General features: G+C 44.9%; 1 protein-coding gene across 11 annotated transcripts in view; it reads right to left on the bottom strand.

Moving 5' to 3' along the window:
* The window catches only part of SHANK2 (SH3 and multiple ankyrin repeat domains 2), a 412,049-nt gene that overhangs the window by 213,696 nt on the left and 182,550 nt on the right, over positions 1–15,803 (bottom strand). For all 11 annotated transcript variants that reach the window (XM_069965179.1, XM_069965178.1, XM_069965182.1 and 8 more), the window contains one exon: positions 8,534–8,840. In XM_069965179.1, the coding sequence (XP_069821280.1) occupies positions 8,534–8,840 (307 nt within the window). The remainder of the gene's footprint in view (positions 1–8,533; positions 8,841–15,803) is intronic.

The raw sequence follows: 15,803 nt of genomic DNA, 5'->3' as shown, positions 1-15,803 counted from the left end.
ATCTAGAGAGCGGTGGAGGTGGATGAGAGCGACGTGCCTGTGTGTGTCTGCCTGCAATGGGATATTGCATTAATACGTGCCTGGAGGATGCCAGCCACTGGCTGTACCTTGTCCTATGAATCACCCCCGAAGAGGCTGTACCCAGGTGATGATATACAGACAGAGAAACCCGACTCTATATAGGTCACTATTTATCACATGGGATATGGCAGGTATATCTAGAACTAGGCTCATTTTATTTCTGCAGTGTGTTAAAAAGGTTGTCAGGGCTTAAAAAAACAAGCACCACTCCTGTCCTTGGTCTGGGCATGCGGTTTTGCCGATCAGTTCCATGGAAGTAGATGGAGCCAAATTGTAATACTTCACACAACCTGAGGATAGGGGTGGCGCTGTTTTTGCAAGTACATAGCCATGTTTTTTTGTTCTAATCCTGGATACTTCCTTTAACAGGAAAGTCCAAGTTTAGAAAACAAATCTTCATAAAGTGTTTTCTAGGGTGTTTAGAGACCATGTGACTCTCCAGTTGCTGCTAAACTTCAACTCCAATCATGCACTGCTAGAAGGCCATGATGGGAGTTGTAGTTAGATAAAAACTGAAGAGTCACTTGTTGGGAAACAGTGATCTATGGGACTGTATATTTAGTGTGGTGTTCCCTAACATATAACTTTCCAATTGCAGAAAAACTACAACTCCCACCATGCATTGCTGGCTGGACATAATGGGAGCTGTAGTTTGGCAACAGCTGAAAAGCCACTGATGGGGGGGGGAGCAGTGACACAGTTCATAAGGGTAAAGTGCTTTTTGCACAAAGAGGGTCCTGTTACTGTTGGCAGCTTGTATAGAGGAAGTTGCTGAAGTGTCCAAGATGTTTATGTGGCAGAGGGGGCTACACAGAGGGGGACCTACTGTTTTACTGTCGCCATGTGAGTGGTCCACAAAGGGACCCGCTGAGGCTCTGTAACCCTGGAGCCGGCCCTGACCTGCACCATACTCTGAAGGGGTTAATATAAAGCCAAGCTATGACACAAGAAGCTTAGAAGCTGCTAGTTTTTGTCGCAGTGGTTTTTGGAGGGAAACTTTTGAAGGAAAAAAACAGACGTGTTGACAAAGTTATTTATCTGTAGAAAGAAACTGTTTGCAATATTACCATAGACCTGTATGAAAGCTCAATACAAGTCTATGGCAGACTAAAGTTTAAACATTGTATGTGTTAAGGCTGTACTTCTCCAATCCACCCACCCACTAGAAGGGAGAGTCAGTCAGTAGCCTGGGGTTCTGTAGATAGAGACTAGAGAGATAAAGAGACTCTGCTAGACTAGAAGAAGAGTACCAGTTGGCCTTTCCCTTCTGCTACGGGTCGGAGACTGGAGAAGCAGCTTAGTGCTTTGCATGTATTATTTTGAACCTGAAATTTTTTCAGTAAAGAAGTCCGCTGACTGCGACCCCTGACTCTCTAGACTTAACTCTCATTGGGGTGCACCATGTCTTACCATCCCTTCCAGAGAGCAGCAACCTGTGGTGACACCTCGACAGTGCCTGGGGGCCCAGCATTGGGATTAGGGGCCCAGCATTCAACACCAGACGCTGCATGATCAGCTGTTGGCAACTTTCCCCACAGATCACAGCTAATCATTGGAGACTTCATTGGGCACCACCTGTAATTATTAGAGGTGAGCGAACCTGGAGCATGCACGAGTCGATCCGAACCCGAACTTTCGGCATCTGATTAGCGGTGGCTGCTGAACTTGGATAAAGCCCTAAGGCTATGTGGAAATCATGGATATAGTCATTGGCTGTATCCAAGTTTTCCAGACAACCTTAGAGCTTTATCCAAGTTCTGCAGCCCCGCTAATCAAATACCGAAAGTTCGGATCAACTCGAACCCGGATCGCTCATCTCTAGTAATTATCTATCCTCTATAACAAGTAGGAGCTATCCATACCAGAGAACCCTTTAGGGTTGTTAGTATGTTACTTTTGTCTACATACTTGCAACTGGCCTTATTACAAATAAACCAAGTTCACCACAGCAGACGTCCGTTCTTGTTTATAAGGGGGAGTCCGAAGTGGGGGGGCCATCCTCTATGAAAGCCATATGCTCTTACGGGACATACAGTCATGGGTTATACTCATTGAAAAATCCCTTTAAATGTATCCCAACATAAACAGCAAAATACATGTACGCCACCGCACATCTGCATATAACTCTGTTCATGTTCTGTATTTTACTAGACCAAAATAGAATCGACCCAGGAACACTGTGACAATGACAAATGTCATGGTGAATAATTAATCGCTGTCAAAACATCATCATATATGATACCGGGGAGCTCACAAGCCTTCATTCACAGTACATAGAGTGCTACAGGTGTAGAATGACCTGCCGCTACCGGCTTATAATATCACACTGCTGCCGCTGCCTTATAGCTCCACTGGATGTCATTACCAGTCTATGGGAAACCATCACATGGGGTCCGTCATTTGGTCATCCCCAGTGGCCTCTATTCTGACTAAGCCTGCTCAATGACATCAGGAGCCTGGGGAAAAGGGTGACGGAACAAATTTCGAGGAATTAATCTGTCATCACATAACTTATTCTTTAAAAAATGTTTTTATGTTAAACATATATATTTTTTTATTTTTGATATTTTTTCTAATTCCTTTTTCTAACCTTGCAGATACCATGACATGTCAACTCTTTCAGCGGATGCAGAAGTCACCTGACCATAGAATGCAATCTATGAGACGGGCGGAAATGCATGCGGGGACGAGAAAGCGACGGAATTCGTGGCAGATTATGCGCCCCTATTCCGTAGTGTGAACCCACCCTAAGAAGAAAAAAAATGTACTGCTCAATAGGTTTTTTATGCCAGTCAGTAATTTTACACATTTGCGATTTGACCGTGATCTGTTCCGCCAATATTACTGACATGACCTAGTGCAGACTGTAATTGCAGCATGGATACACCAAGAGAAATCTATCAGTTCATCCATAATTCTAGCTACTGACATCATTTTGACCATCCCACGTTTTCTTTTTTTAACACTGTTAAAAAAAAAATCTCCAGTCTTTCAGTACTTATCATCTGCTGTATGTGCTGCATGAAGTGGTGTATTCTTTCCAGTCTGACACAGTGCTCTCTGCTGCCACCTCTGTCCATGTCAGGAACTGTCCAGAGCAGCAGCAAATCCCCAAAGAAACCTCTCCTGCTCTGGACAGTTCCTGACATAGACAGAGGTGTCAGACTGGAAAAAATACACCACTTCCTGCAGGACATACAGCATCTGATAAGTTCTTGAAGACTGGAGAGTTTTTAAACAGAAGTAAATTACAAATCGGTATAACTTTCTGATACCTGTTGATTAGAAAGAATAAAAAATTATCCGGAGTACTCCTTTAAGCCCAGGCTATCAGAGGATGGCTTGGGTCTTTCCAATTGCAAGCTGTTGCTTTTACCATCTTCTGTCTGGCTCATAAAGGGGGTTCCAGTCAGGGATTCCCCAGGTTCATCTATATGCCTACAGGACGATCCCTTTTAGTCTCCATTCTCGCTATAACTAATGCATGCTCCTCACAATCACATAATGAAGACAACTATTGCCCTCTTAGCGCTGTGCAAGGAACGGTCCAGCTGCCTTGCATGCTAAACAGGTGTCTGCAACATTCCCAACATAGCGAAAGCTTCCCTGCCAGCTCGGCACCATGGGAGATGTAGTTCGGTAACAGCTGTGCTGAGAATATGTTAGCTGTCAGTGAACGGCCCTGTTAGTGTCAGATCATTGCTTTACCTTGAACTTACTCCTCAGTAATAAGCGCTCATTTGTCCGATGGCTGTGTCTCCTATGGGGCGAGTTTATCCTCCTCCACCTGAAGGAAGACATAAACAGGAGGCCTCGCTGTATGCATCATGCCAGGGACGCCATCCTCACTAAAGAGCACGTCCCCAGAAAGTTTGTTTGCCATTTTATCCTTTGCTGTATACGTGTTTCAGCTTTCACTAAAGGGCTGGAGACGGAATCCATTACCATATCACAGCCTGGCCTTACCGCTACAGTGAGCCCAGCCAAAAATAGAGCCGCAGGTAGAGATCTGCCGCTGGCCGTCTTTATCTGCCCTTTCAGCCGTAACACGGGGGACGGCGACTGAAGGCTTTATACCCATATTAAAGAGGTTGCGGAAGAAAGAGCAGGGTGGATATTCAGAATGATGATATAAGGATGAATATGGGGTCAGTGACCCTGCAGTGCAATATATGAAGACCCTATGGGTCTAGATCACTGCCCTGTTAGAGAAGGCACATAAACAATAAAGGGTTCTATACTACAGACAGCACTGTCCCATAATACAATGGTGAGACTGAGGCTTAAAGGGGGTTTTCTAGGATAAAACACTGGATAGTTAAAGGGGTTGTCCAGCAAAAATCTTTTTCTTTCAAATCAACCGATGTCAGAAAGTTATATAGATTTGTAATTTACTTCTATTAAAAAATCTCCAGTCTTCCAGTACTTATAAGCTGCTGTATGTCAAGCAGGAAGTGGCGTTTTTTGTTTTTTTTTTGCTCTCTGCTGACATCTCTGGCCGAGACAGGAACTCTGACTCGGTTTTCTGCTGCAGCCATAGCATACACACACAGTCTGCTGCAGTCATAGCATACACACACCACACACAGCCTGCTGCAGCCATAGCATACACACACACCCACACAACCTGCTGCAGCTATAGCGCACATACGCACAGACAGCTGCAGCCATAGCACACACACACACACACACAGACACACACACTCAGCTTGCTGCAGCCATAGAGCACACCACACACACACACACACACACACACTCAGCTTGCTGCAGCCATAGCACATATACATACAGCCTGCTGCAGCCATAGCACACACACACACACACATACAGCCTGCTGCAGCCTTAGCATACACGCACAGCCTGCTGCAGCCATAGCGCACACCACACACACACAGCCTGCTGCAGCCATAGCATACACACACAGCCTGCTGCAGTCATAGCATACACACACAGCCTGCTGCAGCCATAGCATACACACACAGTCTGCTGCAGTCATAGCATACACACACCACACACAGCCTGCTGCAGCCATAGCATACACACAGTCTGCTGCAGTCAAAGCACAAACACAGCCTGCTGCAGCCATAGTGCACACCACACACAGCCTGCTGCAGTCATAGCACACACACACACACACAAACAGCCTGCTGCAGTCATAGCATACACACACCACACACAGCCTGCTGCAGCCATAGCATACACACACACAGCTTGCTGCGGCCATAGCATACACACAGCCTACTGCAGCCATAGCATGCGCGCGCACACACACACACACAGCTGCAGCCATAGAACACTGAAGAAAAACACACAACCTTCTTCCAGAGGACAGAGGTTACTGCTATACTACTTATGTCTTCTCCTCCTCCTCTATATTACACAGAATATCTTCATATTACACTGCTGCTCATATACAGTCATCCAGCATCCAAGGTGAGAACAGCACACATCTCCCCCCACACAATGGACTCTTCTAGCTCAGAAACAAGCTGCCAAATAGTGACCGAAAACTTTTCCATGACCACCCTTATCTAATAGGGCAAGTGTCCTATTAGAATGTTGCTCATAATATATATATTGCTCATAATATATATTCACGAGCAAAACTTGTAAAATTCATATCAAAATTCAATTCTACATTTTTTTAAGATTTTTTTTAAGCTGGAGTCGGAGTCTGTACATTTTTTTCCAACTCAGACTCCAGCCAAAACTAGCTCCGACTCCGACTCCACGACTGCGATTCCACTGTCCTGATGGATATATTCACATGGATACTGACATTCCTACCGATGGCCATGAATTTATTTGTGCCCTAACTTTTCATAAAATTTTCACTATTTGGCGTAAAATGTCAAAATCCCATTACCATTTCTGTATTGATCACATAATGCGTCTGACGTATTTGGGCTTTCACGTATTGGAACTGAAAAAACTAAAGCTTCCCCTGCGCCTGGTGATTTGTTATCCGCACTGACAAGCTATTTAAAGGTTTTCTCCTTGGAAATAATTAAAGCTATTGCCAAAGGTGACAACGCATCAATGGCATTCCTACTACAGGGAGGCATGCAAAAGTTTGCCCCGGGGCAATCCCTATTTTATATACTACAAAATGGCTATGTTCAGCTCCTTGTCAGGACAAAAAAACAGATCTGTACTCCTGACCATGATGTGCGTCCAGGACTGCAAGTTGCAAAGGAGACAAAACCCCTAGATAAAATGGTGCTGTTTCTTGAAAAAAAAATAAAAATCTGATTTTACAGAACCCCATTTAGGGTACAAACCCACACACCGTATACACAGCAGATACGCAACAAATACGCAGCAAATACGCAGCAGATTTGTTGGTACAGATTTGATGCTGTGTTCAGTTCTTTAGATCTAATCTGCTGCGTGTTTGCTGCGTATTTGCTGCGTATCGCAGCAGTAAATACGCTGCGTATACGGTGTGTGGGTTTATACCCTAAAAAAGAATGGTCAGTGACTTAAAGCACAGTCTTAAAGGGGTATTCCCCTCAGGTAAAATACATGTTAAATCATCCCTCCTCCTCAAACAATTCCTTCCATACTTGTTAACACCTTTTCAATCTCCTTCCCCTAGTTTTGAGGCTGCTGCTTTCTGCTCAAGACACAAAAAACTGTGTGTGAGCTTTTCTCTCCGTCTCCCCCTCCTCACCCCTCCCTTCTGAGACAGTTTTTGTAAACATCTCCCTGGCTGGCTGCTTTTGCACTCTGTGATGCTGGATAAAGTTAAAGGGGTTATCCAGCCCTACAAAAACATGGCCACTTTCCCCCTACTGTTGTCTCCAGTTTGGGTGGGGTTTTGAAACTCAGTTCCATTGAACTGACAACAGTAGGGGGAAAAGTAGGGGGAAAAGTGGGCATGTTTTTGTAGCACTGGATAACCCCTTTAATCTAAGGTCAAATTGCAGATGACCTCCCTGTGATTAAAGGGGAACTAGCAGCAGGTTAGATTAATCTAACCTGCTGCTAGCCCCCTATTATGCATGGGGCGCTGAGTAAGTCTGTTACCTACCTCCTCTTAGCCTTTCCTGTGCTGTTAGCAGTGTAATCCTCGGTCCGTAGCAATGTTAGGAGAACTGCCCCACCTCAACTGCGAGCCAGCTCATCAGCTCGACTGATTATTATTAGAATGAGTGTCCCAGCTCTGCGCTATGGGAACGGGGCAGTGCTCATAACGGTGATCCAGACCAAGTATAACACAGCTTACGGCACGGGAACAACACTAAGGAGGAAGGTAAGAGACATACCTTCCTCCTCGGTGCCCTATGGGCTAGAGGGCACTATCAGCAGGTTAGATTTGTCTCACTTGCTGATAGTTCCCCTTTAATCCTCCTAGTATTACAGAAAGCAGAGACCGCCAGCCAGGGATGCCAATTACATATGTTTACATGAGCCACCTCGGAAAAGAGAGGGTGAGGAGGAGGAGGAGGAGGAGGAGGAGAAGACAGACAGAACCGCTCACACATAGTTTTCACCAGAAGGCAGCAGATCAGAACTGGAGGAAGGAGACTGAATAGATAATAACAAGTAGGGAATAATTTGTTATTCTCCAGGAAGGGGGATAATTTAGCATGTATTTATCTGAGGGCAAATACCCCTTTAAGGGACACATGCCCGCTTGTCAATTTATTCATAAATAAGAATGGCACCATGGAGAGATCTATGAAAAGTGCTCCAGAATTGTTATTTCATGATGAAGACAAGAATTCGCTAAAACATATATGTGAGAAAAGTCAGGTAAATTACACCTGTTTAATAAGAACCACCATGTTACCCTGCTCTATAAAGGCCAAGGACACCTTTAGCACAGAGAAATTATTTTTTTCATTTTTTCATCTTGGAACCATTCAGCAGATGTGAAGATCCGGGCTTCTTCCCACTCCGCAACACTATTCATAGGAACAATGTCTGGGTGCATGTGCAGGATTATAATTTTGCTTTTCTACGTAATACCATTAGTTTATTAAAAAGCAGGATGCAAAAAGCTAATGAAGAGCAGAATAACGTGCTGGTGCGGGCTTAGGGGGTGTGGAGCACTTGACACTTTCCCTTTAGAGCAATGCCAGGTCTCTAATAACAGCTCTGGGATCCAAGCGACAGTGCTCAGCATTGCTTACGTCCATATATATTCTATAGATCAATCAGCTAAATACCTACAGGAGTGATCCGCAACCTTTGGCTCTCCAGCAGTTGCAAAACTACCACCATGTGGTAGTTTTGCAACCGCTGGAGAGCCACAGGTTGGGTAACACCGACCTAGAGAAAATAACAAACCTAGATTGGTCCACCACTTTGGTCTATTCATGCTCAACTATGAGAACCAAAGGTCCGCCATTAGAGATGGCTTTGGAGCCAATCCCTTCATGATAATTTTTCCTACCGAATCATGGGCCCAAGGAAGCCCGGCCTGATCTTACACTCAGGAACCTACCTGACGTGTCTGTGCTGCTGTCTTTTCGCATCCTCTCCTAAGCGGTTCAGGGAAGGTGAGCGGCTCCGTGGTACTTGGGAATAGCTCCCAATAGTTTTCACAGTTCCATTTGGATTATTCTGCATCTGTTGCAATAGCTGGGGTGAGAGGCTGCGATGTAAAGAGGCTGAGGCGGCGGACCACTCAGGGATATTATTCACGTTCAGGTTGTTGTCGCTGTTGGAACGGAGGAGGACTCTGGGTGCTGTCAAGGTGTGCTGCGGCCCCCTTCTCCGGTGAGAGTAGCTGGGCGCTTCCCTGAATGGCACTGGAAAAAAAAATTAAAAAAATTTATGTAAAAGCAGCATAACCAATCATTGACAGCACTGACGGCACTAGGACCGCCACCTTGTGTATGGAAGGAGCACTGGGCGCAATCCATATTACCCCGTCATCCACCGAACACCTGCACTCAGCATTCTGGTTTATGACTTATTTCACTGACACAACCAGGCCAAGAAAGAAGGAAGGTTAAGTGACAACACCCTTGTGGGAGCTCAGAAAGCTACTTGTCGGCTTTGACAGACGTGTGAAATTGGACAACTTAATGAAATGTGCCGAGGGAGCTCTTAGATTTATTCAGCCTGACATTGGAAAATTAGCAAAGAATACTGCAAGGTTCTGTAGGGTTCCCAGTGCAAAAACATATGTCATCCGCAAGCGGCATCCTAGTCGGAGGGGGGCGAAACTAGAATTTCAAGGTTTTCAAAAATGTTGGGCTCAAGACATAGAGACCAAGGGATGGTGATACGGTGTATAGATGACATTATATTTACTACAAGGATGCTCAGAGAAATGTGTTGTTTGATAATCACCAATGCCAACATTTTTGTAGCTAAAATTTGAACACTTAGGAAGGGAGCAAGCCTCCTGAAACACGTCATACTGTACCTTTTTGCCTTAGGTTATTAAATAAATGTTGTTATTATTATATTCTATGCTCTCTTCTCCACTATTTTTGTTGGCAGCGCTGGCACCTTTAACCTCTTAAGGACGGAGCCAATTTTCGTTTTTGCGTTTTCGTTTTTTCCTCCTTGTGTTTAAAAGGCCATAGAACTTGCGATTTTCCACCTAGAAACCCACGAGACCTTATTTTTTGCGTCACTAATTGTACTTTGCAATGACAGGCATAAAGCACACTGCGAAACCAGAAAAAAATTCAATGTGTGGTGAAATTGAACAAAAAAAACGCATTTTGTTTATTTGGGGAATTTTTGTTTTTACGCCATTCTCCCTGGGGTAAAACTGACTTGTTATGCATGATCCTCAAGTCGTTACGATTAAAACGATATATAACATGTATAACTTTTATATTATCTGATGGCTAAATTTAAACTATTGTTAACAAATATATGTTCCTTAAAATGGCTCCATTCCCAGGCTTATAGCGCTTTTATCCTTTGGTCTATGGGGCTGTGTGAGGTGTCATTTTTTTGCGCCATGACGTGTTCTTTCTATCGGTACCTTGATTGCGCATATACAACTTTTTGATCGCTTTTTATTACATTTTTTCTAGATTTGATGCGACCAAAAATGCGCAATTTTGCACTTTGGGATTTTTTTTGCGCTGACACCGTTTACCGTGCGAGATCAGGAATGTGATTAATTAATAGATCGGGCGATTACGCACGTGGGGTAAACATGGGAAAAGGGGGGTGAGTCAGACTTTTATTAGGGGAGGGGGCTTTTTATTGATAACATTTTTTTTTTCTACACTTATACTAGAAGCAGCCCTGGGGTTAGGGTTATTACCCCTGGGGTTAGGGTTATTCCCCCTGGGGGACTTCTAGTATAAGTACACTGATCTCTCATGGAGATCATTGCTGTATACTCATACAGCAAAGATCAATGAGATCGGCACTCGGATGCTTTCGGCAGCCAAAAGCATCCGAGTGCCGAGCCGGGATCAGCGCCATTTTGGCGGAGACCCCAGCCGGAGCAGGATGTGTGGATTGCTCCTCCGGGACAACGTCCTGGAGGAGCGATCCACCCCCACTAGACACCAGGGACGGCTGCATACAGTGATCGGATGCAGCTGTCAACTTTACTAATAGCCCCGGCCCTGGGCTACACGCGGCACCCGGGATCGCGGCGGTCCCGCTCTGAACACCTCTTGCGGACGCATGACGTACGGGTACACCATGCGTCCTTAAGAGGTTAAAGGGGTTGGCCACTTTATAGTAAAATTCCTTTGTCTGTAGTATAAGTAAGTGTACGCCCATTACTTACTGACAGCAGCTCCCTGTGTACCTCATAGAGCTAAAATCAGACTTCCCTCCTCCAGGCTGTGCTGTCCTGCTCTGTGGTGATTCTGTCCATAAGATGGCTGACATGTGACAATGCTCCATCCCCAATGTCCTTCACAGACATATAAAGGCTCAGTGGTGGACACTGGGGGGCGGGGCATGGTCACATGCTCCTCCATATCAGCCATCTTATGGAGAGACTCACCACAGAGCAGGACAGCACAGCCTGGAGGAGGGGAGTCTCTATTTTAGCTCTATGAGGTACACAGGGAGCTGCTGTCAGTATATATAGTGAGTACACTTACTAATACTGAACACTGAACTATTTTACTATAAAGTGGCCAACCCCTTTAAGTACTTTTCTGTTATTGTAATTATAGATTATATTATTATGGCCAGCTAAAGATTACTGCCAGTAGCAAATAGTTTGACCCCAAATTATTACACCAGATTCCCCTTATAACCAGGAAAAGGTGAGCTTTGCAACTTCTAGGCCCTAATGAAACCTCTGTAACAGGGCTGTATGTCTACCATGCGCCCATTGATAATACCAGCAAGTGTGCCCGTCAGACACCAGGTACCTAGCGCGACAGCCCCCATATAGCTAAAGCCCATTGCCAGGTACAACTATCAACTCTAGCTCATAGACATGATACTGTACATAGATGGAAGGAGGAGGGTGGATGGGCAGACAGTCAATTCCGGTCCTGTTCATCCCATAGGATATAGAGAATTACCAAAACATAAGCCAACATAAGCTGATCCTTTACTTTTTCTCCTGGAAACAAACGAGCCAAAGCGCCTTTCCCTCCAATAACAGGGGTTGTCCCAACAATAAATATTCTTTGTATGGACCATATAAAATTAACGTTTGCCATTATAATGCTGGTCATGGGGTTATCCTAAGGTTAAAACTTTGTCCATTAACTCCTATGGCCTTGTGATTGTAAAGTCCCACCAGACCCCCACCGATCAGACACTCATCGCTAGAGATGAGGACAACTTAAGCATGTTTGAGTCCGATTGATTACCGGTGGCTGAAAAAGTTAGATGCAGCCCTAGGGCCCGCATCAGAATCTCTTACAGCACACAATGAAGCAAGCGGCCGGAGCCTCTCGCTTCATTGTGTGAACTGACAGGGTTTCCTACGGCCGCAATTCACTGAATTGCGGGCGCAGAAAACTGACATGTCAGTTATTTGCGGCCCCATACGGGATCCCGGCCGGGGCGTATACGATGTGTATACACGCCGGCCGGGATCTCACAGAAAATAAGGCTATGTCCACACCGCATGGCAACAACAGCCGTACTTTTACGTAGTGTGAACATAGCCATAGGCTGTATCCAATTTTTCCAGGAGTCTCTAGAGCTGCATCTAACTTCTTCAGCCAACGGTACTTAAATGCCGAATGATCGGAGTTGCGCTTATGTCTACGCATCCCCCTTTCTGTGCATAGTGTATATATCTGCGTGCTGCAATATGCTGCAAAATGCCTTTGGTGCTATTGTAAGTCTAGGACACAGGTTTAAAGTCCCTTCCCCCACAATCTAGCAGGAGCAGGTCAGGTGCACAGGTGTCGGAGACAGTCAGGGACCCTGAGGAGAAAGTAGAAACGGCCTGTAGCCACTTCTGTCACCTGTTTTGCAGTCTACAATCTCAATGAGAGGCTGTGGCTTTGTTTACAACAAATAATTACACAGTGGTCAATTGGTGAAAAGAATATTAATGAAGCTACAACTTTCAATCATATAGTATGGCGCCATCTGGTGTTAAGAGTGTATAGCCTGCACGACCACCTACTGAGGACGCACATGCTCAGTCACTCTCCCCTCAGGCAGGTCTGCCAGTCAAGGAAGGAGTTTTATGGAAAAATGACTAAAAGCAACCATTCAGTCAGCTGCCAGAGGGGGAAGGAGGCTGATTCTGTACAAAGCGTGCTTCCACAGGACACATGGATGCAGGGAATGATGAAAAATGTATGTTTTTATGCTATTAATTGCCTTTTTTTAAAAAAAGCTATTAGCTGCCTTCCAGGACTTTAGTTAGGAAAATGATTCATGGGATAACCCCTTTATCAACATTCCCAGCTGTCAGATCATGTTCTACTGTAGTGAATAGAAAACAGAGGGGGAGCACAAGCACTGACTACTGTTTTTTCCATAATGAATTGATATGTCAGCTGAATTCACCGGATGAAAAGCAAGCTGTTCCTTTCTAAATACCCACTACAAGCGCTTTTCTCTAACACACGACGACTAATAGGTTATTCGATCATCTACCCGAGCTGCTTTTCAATAGAGCGTTTGCCCAGAGATCCCTTTAAAGCTACAGTTTTGAAGAATAAACACGGCGGCAGAGATAGGGAGATGGGAGAGGGGACGGGATCCGGCGACCAGTTACCAGTGGCACCGTGTTATATATAGAATCGCACACATCCTCTCGGTGCGGCTTGCCAATGACAGCTCAGTACGGATGGCACTTGTTATAAATACACAGATGTGCAGCAACGCTTCCTTCAGATGATTTCACGGAACAAAGACATGTCACCGGAGCTGGACTCGTGTACGCTGGCCCTGGCACAAATGGGGAGACAGCAGGGACTATGGTTATGATATCCATACAACAACAGAATCTGCTCTTAGTTCCAGGAATATTTGTATCAGTCAGTTCTGAGTACTGTAATCCTATAGGAATCCTAAGCTTCATCCCTTCCCCGGAGACAAGCTGAGATCACTGATACAGTAGGACTTTGTTTGCTGGCAACGACTATAGCTATAGCTGTCTCTTTACATAAGGGCCCTATTACACAGGACAATATTTGACCAGACACATCCTGTGCATTACAGCCAGCGATCAGCCAATGAAAATTTACTTTGCCGTTTTAACCTGCTAAAAAAAAAAAGGATTGGCTGTCAGCTGCACATCTCCCTGTGTAATGGAGCATGTGTGGCTGACAGCTGCCATCAGGACAAGGTAGTTTGGCGGGTGCAGGACGTACTGCGCCTTGTGAAGGTTCTGTAAGCGAGCGCCGATCACTACGATCAGTGCCTGTTTACAGATGGCCGTCCAATAGGGTCCTTACAGGGATGTTACCTCCTATAGGTGGCGCTTTCTTTGATTTGCACACTTTTTTCCATGGTGATATAGATTGATCTCTCCAATGAGAAACTAGGGGGTGAAAACTTGTGCAAAATTATTGTAGACTGTTTTGAGGCCCAAGGTCAAGAAATGGCCTTCTGTCCAGTGCCAAACCAGCACCATAATAGAGTCCCCATTCTTCTGTATGCCACCGTCTATACATGAGCAACCGAAATGAATCTTCTTCATATAAACCTAGACTACCAAAATAAAAGCTTGAGGACAAAACTGGGCCACACAATACATGCACCCTGTCCTTTCCCTTCAAGAATCTCTTTAAGAGGAGCATGTCACCAAGACAAGTCCCTCCGTGTGGCGGCATGTCACAGTTCACTACAGAATGCCATTATGCGGAGGGAACTGTCAATCTGGAGGATGGAAAACAATGTGTTACATATATTAATAAATATACATGGATGTTTTCTTCACAAAGTGCTCTTAGCCGATCGGCGCTGGCTCATGTAACACGCTTTATAGAAATATCTTACGCCTCTGATACAGGACTCTTATAGCCCAAGGTACTAGTGCATAATTGTCTATGTGCACGCCACTCAGCCACAACATTAAAACCCCTTGCCTAATATTGTGTAACCCCCTCCCCTAAGGGAAGTCCAGGATAGGTGCAGTAAATGCCAGAAAAACCCTGATCAGAGAAAAGGAATCTAAATATTAAAACTAATATCCCCTCCCCCCTTGTTCCTTATTAATAGAGACGTGTAACACAGAAGCCTCGGTTAAGAACCACTGTGCAAGATGGTGTGACAGACGCTTGTACTTCTCCAGATGGGAGGGCTGAGATCTCCAACGCTCTCAATAACAACCTGCTACATACAGAGTGATGCCAGTCTATGGCACATATACAGAAGAGATATCCGAGGCTTACCTTATATTACAGACATAACAGGGCCGCTACTGTAGTGCACGGGCCCAGACACAATTCCATATGGGGGGATAAAGAAAGGATTGTGGTATACTTGATCAGATGTTGTATACACAGTGGCATTGCTCCTCTAGAAGTATTCCTCGTGGCGACCATGGCTTTTACATACGGCATTGGTATTAGGGAGCCACCCAGCCGCCATGCACACTGTATAAGCTTCACTGACATAGGGGCCTATGTACACTGGCCTCCTGACAACATTCAGCCAGACATCTATACCAACCCACACAGCTATAATAATGTTATGTGTATCAGACGTGGATAATTTTTCTGTGTAAGTGGACCCTTAGCCCTGCAATACAAACTTATTCCTGCTATCCCAGATGTAGTAGATCAAGGGTGTCAAACTCAGGCCCTCCAGCTGTTCCAAAACTACAATTCCCATCATGCCTGAACGATCATAAGTAACGATCATCGCTCTGTGTAATGCTGCGTTTACATGGAGCGATAATTCGCCCTATCGTATGATTAACGATTTCGAAGTAACGTTTTGTTTTTTTTATAACGATCAGTGTTTAGACGGAACGATATATCGTACGTAAAAATCGTTTTGCACTCGTTTTGCGATCGCTTAAGCCTATCTCACACGTGGGTTAAATCGATGAACGATTGTTTACACGGAACGATCTGCAAATTTTTAGCGAACGACCATCGACGATTTGGTAACATGTTCAAAGATCAAAATGAACGATTTCTCGCTCGCCGCTTGATCATTCGCTGCGTTTACACGTACGAATATCGCTCGAAATCGATTGTTATTGTGCAAATTCGCACGATAATTGTTCCGTGTAAACGCAGCATAATTGCGTGAACGATTTCAGGTTGTTCGCAACAGCGGTTGTTTAAGATAATTTATCATTAACGATTATCCGAACGATAATCGTCCCGTGGAACAGGGCCCTAACT

Source organism: Dendropsophus ebraccatus, chromosome 4 (assembly GCF_027789765.1).
Source record: "Dendropsophus ebraccatus isolate aDenEbr1 chromosome 4, aDenEbr1.pat, whole genome shotgun sequence".
Classification (NCBI taxonomy): Eukaryota; Metazoa; Chordata; class Amphibia; order Anura; family Hylidae; genus Dendropsophus; species Dendropsophus ebraccatus.
Note: the sequence above shows the minus strand (reverse complement) of the source record. Positions and strands in the feature narration are given on the sequence as shown.